Source organism: Carlito syrichta, unplaced genomic scaffold (assembly GCF_000164805.1).
Source record: "Carlito syrichta isolate Samal-C Ts95f unplaced genomic scaffold, Tarsius_syrichta-2.0.1 Scaffold316481, whole genome shotgun sequence".
Classification (NCBI taxonomy): domain Eukaryota; kingdom Metazoa; phylum Chordata; class Mammalia; order Primates; family Tarsiidae; genus Carlito; species Carlito syrichta.
In genome coordinates this window covers 52,000-58,498 of record NW_007260577.1, presented here as the reverse complement: position 1 = coordinate 58,498, position 6,499 = coordinate 52,000, and the positions used below count along the sequence as shown (strand labels likewise).

General features: G+C 40.6%; 1 protein-coding gene across 1 annotated transcript in view; it reads left to right on the top strand.

The window, feature by feature from the left end:
• The window catches only part of LOC103277108 (protocadherin alpha-4-like), an 11,677-nt gene that overhangs the window by 2,161 nt on the left and 3,017 nt on the right, over nt 1-6,499 (top strand). The window contains 2 exon segments of the mRNA XM_008074538.2: nt 4-351; nt 5,209-6,494. Coding sequence (XP_008072729.2) covers nt 4-351; nt 5,209-6,494 — 1,634 coding nt within the window.

Genomic DNA, 6,499 nt, shown 5'->3' with positions numbered 1-6,499 from the left:
CAGGCCGCGTCGCGGGCGCTGGCGGGCTCCGCGGGCCCCGGGTCCGCGCTGGTGGACGTCAACGTGTACCTGATCGTGGCCATCTGCGCGGTGTCCAGCCTGATGGTGCTGACGCTGCTGCTGTACACGGCGCTGCGGTGCTCGGCGCCGCCCCCCGAGGGCGCGTGCGGGCCGGGCAAGCCCCCGCTGGTGTGCTCCAGCGCGGCGGGGAGCTGGTCGTCCTCGCGGCCGAGGCGGCAGAGGGTGTGCTCAGGGGAGGGCCCGCCCAAGACCGACCTCATGGCTTTTAGCCCTAGTGTTCCTCCTGGTTCGGGATCTGGGGACAGTGGCGTTCAACAGATTTTCGAGAATGTAAGTACCGTAATCCTTGGATGTAATTCATACCTATTAATGTCACTCATATAGTAGCTCACTGAATTATTCCTGTAATTTCATTACCTCAGTTTTTGGTTTTTGCTTTTGTCTGAGATTGCTTATTTAAAGTACACTGGCAGTCTAGCCATCCTTATCACTTTTCACTTCAGTGATCATAAGTATTCTTTAGAAACATTTTTCCGTCGGTATTATAATAATATTAGTAATAATGAAATAGGCTGAGTACACATTTCCTATGAAGGAGGAAAGTTAAGTCTTCCAGGAAGGAGGGAAGGATCATGATGGGAAATGTAGGGCTAGGGAAAGGTTGAAATCTACTTCTCAATTTTGTAGCAAGTTCATTCTTCCCATCCATCTTCTTATTTTAATTGGTGTCCTCCACTTTTTACTGCACTTATGTTTTCATAATTATAATTATATTTAATTTCATAATTTATTTGAGTTTAAAACACGTTTATATTTTTATCTTCCTACACTTTGTAAGTTTATCTGTCATTAATTTGGATGGGCAGGTTTAAGGCACCTTTATTTCATAAGCAATTTTGTTACTTTATAATCGAGGGCCATCTTCTTTGAAATGGTGGTTGCGGTGTGTGTAGTTTAGCCTTGTCTTTTGAGGTGAATTTTACTTTTGAATTTTTGTCTTTAATTCTCTTATAAGTTCGCACTCATTTTCTTCATAGTCTACTACTGTTTCAGATAGATAACATTTTGTTGTTTATTTCCTAACAGTATGTCAATTCTGCTCTCCTTCAGTTTAAGTTATTGAGCTCTTCTACTTTTTGATGATTTAATTTGAGCATTGATCATACTCATTTTTCTTCCATTCTTAGTATTGGTCATGAAACTGTATAAAAATATTTTAGGGTAGAGAAATTCACACTTCTTTGTGCTTTGAGTTTAAGAGGGTCTTCCCATATACGGTGAAGTGCAACATCATTGCCCATGTTCACCAAGCTGCATAGTCTTCAAAATGACATTTTAAATAACTTAAGCATAAGAACCCATGGAGGCCATGTATGGTGGCTCCCACCTGTAAACTCAGCACTTTGAGAGACTGAGGGGAGAGGATCATTTGAGGTCAAGAGTTTAAGATAAGCCTGGGCAACATAGCAAGATCTCATCTCTCCAAAAAATATTTTAAAAATTAGCCAGGTATGGTGGTGCAGGCCTGTAGTCCCAGCTACTCAGGAGGCGATGCCTGAGCTGAGGAGTTTGAGGTTGAGCTCCAACCTCAGCAACAGAGTAAAACTTTGACACACACATACGTGCATGTACACATATATATGCATGTACACACACGTGCGTGTACACACACAACCATGGAATATCTATAAAGGTGCTTCCACTTGACAATTGTGATGGTGTATACACCTTAGAATTTAACAATGATATACTGGATACATTTGCTGCAAACCATTTTTTGGTCTCAATACCATATTCATATAAATTGTTTTTTCCCCCCAAGAGATCTTTAGAGCTGTAAAGGTATGTATCAAATAATGTGGAAGATTACTTTGTTCTTTTGGATGTAATTACAAATGCGATATCCTTTAATTCTACTATAGGGAGAAATACATATAGTACGTTTACATGTGGGATGAGAACTGTGTTACAGGAAGGGTAAAATTAATAGAAATACTGAGATGGCATTTGTGGCTATTTTCTACCTAGAAAGATGGTTTCTGGGAGGATAATTTTCTTAAAGATGAACATTAGCAAAATCTTCAGAAAAGAAAAACCATGCTCCATGTCCTAGTTTATGGTGCTGGAATTCTCTTCATCCATAGCCATAGAATAGAAGGAAATATTAATCACTAACCATAATGAACTATCATTGTTTGAGCCATTTATGTTTGTTAGACTTGGTGTGAAGGGCTTGGACACATTATTTTATGTAATCCTTTGTAAAGTACATATGACTGCCCAAATTTTAAAGATGAAATAAGAGAAACTGAAATATTTATCTATCATGCCAGTATCATACATGATGGAGATGATATTCAAATGCATATCTTTTAGACTTTGATCTATTCTTTTATTCATTATAACGTAGAGCTTTGTTCATTGATTTTTTACGGTACCAAATTGAAATGGGCATTAAGACATTTTATATTAAGTGATTTTTTCTTAGGTGAGTTCGTGATCATCATTATCATTTGTTTTAATCAATGTCATGCTGAGATAGGTATTTTCATTATTCAATTGATAAATAATTGAGAGTTTCCTATAAGAACTATGGATCTATTGTCTGAAAGTGGTATAAATAAAGAGAAGTGTTTAACATATAAAACAAATCAGAAGAGTGTGGTTTCCAATATCCTTGCAGAACACCCAAGAAGACAAATGCCATATACCAAAATGACCTCATTCTTTCTTCACTGTAAAGAAGGAGTGTTTTGGACAAATATAAGTGTCAATATGATTGTTTCAGGTATTCCAAACATGACCAAAGGATTCAAGGAATGTTTACAGTAGTGCATACTTCAGTAACTGTTTTAAAGACATAGATTTCCCATGGGACTCTTTAGATGTGTGTAGGTGTTTCAGGATTCAGTCTTAATCTTATTGTTGACTGAGAGGCTTGTGACAACTGAAAAAATGATTTGCAGCCAAATAACTGTTTTTACTTGACTAAGGCATGATAAAGCAGTATCAGCATCAATGAATAAGTCCTGTAATTTTGTTAATACAGTGGTTGGATCGAGTATTTCTATTCCGCTGATTTTAAAGAATTCCTGAGGTTCTAAGAGTGGCTTCAAAATTTATTTATGTGTTTTCAATAAATAATATCACTAGACCTGTAATATAATATTAGTGAATTAATAGTAGTACGACATTACACCATGCACTCTAATACATGTATGACTAGCAAGACATACAGGTAGAACTTAGGGTTAGCTAGATTGATTTAGTAAAGGTCAGAGACAACATTCCTCAATCTTCAATTGATTTTTACAAGATAAATGTTATCTGTATTGAAGTGAAATTTATCCATCCCTGAAGGTGAATTCAAAGAGAGCACAATCGCTTTGCTAGGGGCTACTTGAGATGGTGACATCTGAAATACCACAGCCAAAATGTAAAAGATAGCTCATTGAGTCTTACACTATATCAAATTCTTTGTGACTTGGTCTTCATCCAGTGTTTCTTTATATATTCACAAAATTCTGTATCATTGAGAAGGAATACCTATGTTAATATCTGGTTTTAATTCAAATATGTGATATTTTCTCTCCTGGGTAAACATTCTCATGTTCATTTCTCTACCTTGGGAGACTCCACATTGGATGTAATGTCTTAACACCCAGTTCCCATGATGAAGTGGATGAAAATCTGTTGCTTCAAGCTGGGCATGGTGGCTCACACCTGTAATCCTAGTACTTTGGAAGGTGGTGGCGAGAGGGTTGCCTGTGCCCAGGGTTCGAGACCAGCCTGGGCAACTTGATGAGACTTGTTGAGATCAACTTGATGAGTCTCATTTCATTGATCAATGTTAAAATTTGTTTTACAATTGAAAAATAATATTTCTGCCATATCACTGATTCTATTACATAAAGTGTCATTTTGATATTTCATATTATACTAATGTGACTTATGTAAGAAATTATATATGTCGGCCAGGCACAGTGGCTCAAACCTGCAATCCCAGCACTTTGGGAGGCTGACATGAGGGGATTGTCTGAGTCTACGGGTTTGAGAACAGCTTTGGCAACTTGGTGAGACCTCATTTCTACAGAAGAAAAAAAAAATTAGCCAGACGTGTTCGACTGTAGTTCCAGCTACTTGGAAGGCTGAGGTGGAAGGGATCACCTGAGCCCAGAAGGTCATCGCTGGGGTGACCATGAGCATGCCACTGCTCTCCAGCCTAGGTGACGGAGTGAGACTCCAATTCAGGGAAAAAAGGAAGGAAGAAAGAAAGAAAGAAAAAAAGAAAGAAAGAAAGAAAAAGAAATTATATATGTCAACTATAACATTTATCTAGATCAATAGACTTTTCCCATGTGAATTCTATGCTTTAAACTACCAAATTTGAAAATACAGTATTTGTTTTCTTATTGTTCTGCAATGGATAAAAAGTTACCTGTAACCAGGAAAAAAATTAAATGTAAAATAAAAGATTAAACAGTAAAGAATAAAAAATGGATATGAGAGGACAAGTCCGCATAGGCAAGAGCGTAGTATGCAGAACATAAAGACTAAAGCGCTGTGAATTATAAAATTTCAAAGTTTTTTGGAATTTCTTAGCGGACAGAGTAATAAGAAAGACTAAAAGTAAAACAATTCAATTTAATAATAGTTTTATATGAAGAACAACACTTTCAGGAAATGTTTAAGCTTATTCATAAGGCGACCTAAACAACTAAACAATCTATCTCCCTTTAGATAACAAAAAGAACAATTTTATACTCTAAGACATGGAAATAAGAATTTAAATTTGATGTTAGTTAAGAAATAAAATACCATTTCCACAGGTATTCAGTTTCAATAGTACTTAGAATGTTCCATAAATAAGCATTCTGGAAATATTATTTAAGGAAAAAACCAAAACACGTGAAATTAAATGGCGCATGTAGTGCACGGTACTCACAATTTTAGGCGCAAGATGTCGCTCTTTGCTAGGTGGAAAGAGTTCGTTCATAGGTTGGTCTGAACAGCCAGGCACTCCCCATACAAAGCGACTCCATCATGCCGGATGCTACCGTTAAAGAATCCTTTGAAACTTCTCAGAGATCCAGAAAGATTTTTAACCGGAAACTGAAGTAGCTGGTGTTGTAAGTGTAAAGAATCTTATTTTGGAATTCAATTTCGTATGCGATGTTCGGTTTTCAGAGAAGGGGATCGGGCGCTCTGCGACCACTGCTCTCGCTTCTTCTCCTCGCCTTCTGGGAGGCAGGGAGCGGCCAGCTCCACTACTCGGTCCCCGAGGAGGCCAAGCACGGCACCTTCGTGGGCCGCATCGCGCAGGACCTGGGGCTGGAGCTGGCCCAGCTGGTGCCGCGCCTGTTCCGGGTGGCGTCCAAGGGCCGCGGGGACCTTCTGGAGGTGAATCTGCAGAACGGCATTTTGTTTGTGAATTCTCGGATCGACCGCGAGGAGCTGTGCGGGCGGAGCTTGGAGTGCAGCATCCACCTGGAGGTGATCGTGGAGCGGCCGCTGCAGGTTTTCCACGTGGAGGTGGAGGTGAGGGACATTAACGACAACCCGCCAGTGTTCTCTCTCGGAGAACAAAGGCTACTGATTTCTGAATCTAAGCAATTGGACTCGCGTTTTCCGCTAGAGGGAGCTTCTGACGCTGATATAGAGGAGAATGCTCTATTGACCTACAGACTAAGTCCAAATGAGTATTTTTCTTTAGAATCATCAACAAACAGTAAGCAGACTAAAAGACTGTCACTTATATTAAAGAAGTCTCTGGATAGAGAGAAAACTCCGGAACTTAACTTGCTACTGACAGCTACGGACGGGGGGAAACCGGAGCTCACGGGCACTGTTCGGTTGTTCATGAGAGTCTTGGATGTTAACGATAACGATCCTGAGTTTGAGCAGACGGAATACAAGGTGAGCTTGATGGAAAACGCTGCTAAAGAAACTCTTGTGATAAAGTTAAACGCCACAGATCAAGACGAAGGGGTCAACGGGGAGGTATCGTACTCCCTGAAAGCAATCAAGCCCAGTGGAAGACCCTTATTTACACTAGATGAAAATAATGGAGAAGTGAGGGTCAATGGAACTTTAGATTATGAAGAAAACAAATTTTATGAAATTGAAGTTCAGGCCACAGATAAGGGGATTCCCCCAATGGCAGGGCACTGTACAATCTGGGTAGAAATCTTAGACGCCAACGATAACTCCCCTGAAGTGACCGTGACTTCCCTGTCCCTCCCTGTGCGAGAGGATGCTTCAGTGGAGACGGTCATCGCCCTAATCAGCGTAACTGACCTTGACTCCGGCGCCAACGGACAGGTCACCTGCTCCCTGACGCCCCACGTCCCCTTCAAGCTGGCGCCCACCTTCAAGAATTACTACTCGTTGGTGCTGGACGGCGCCCTGGACCGCGAGAGCGTGTCGGCCTACCAGCTGGTGGTGACCGCGCGCGACGGGGGCTCGCCCTCGCGGTGGG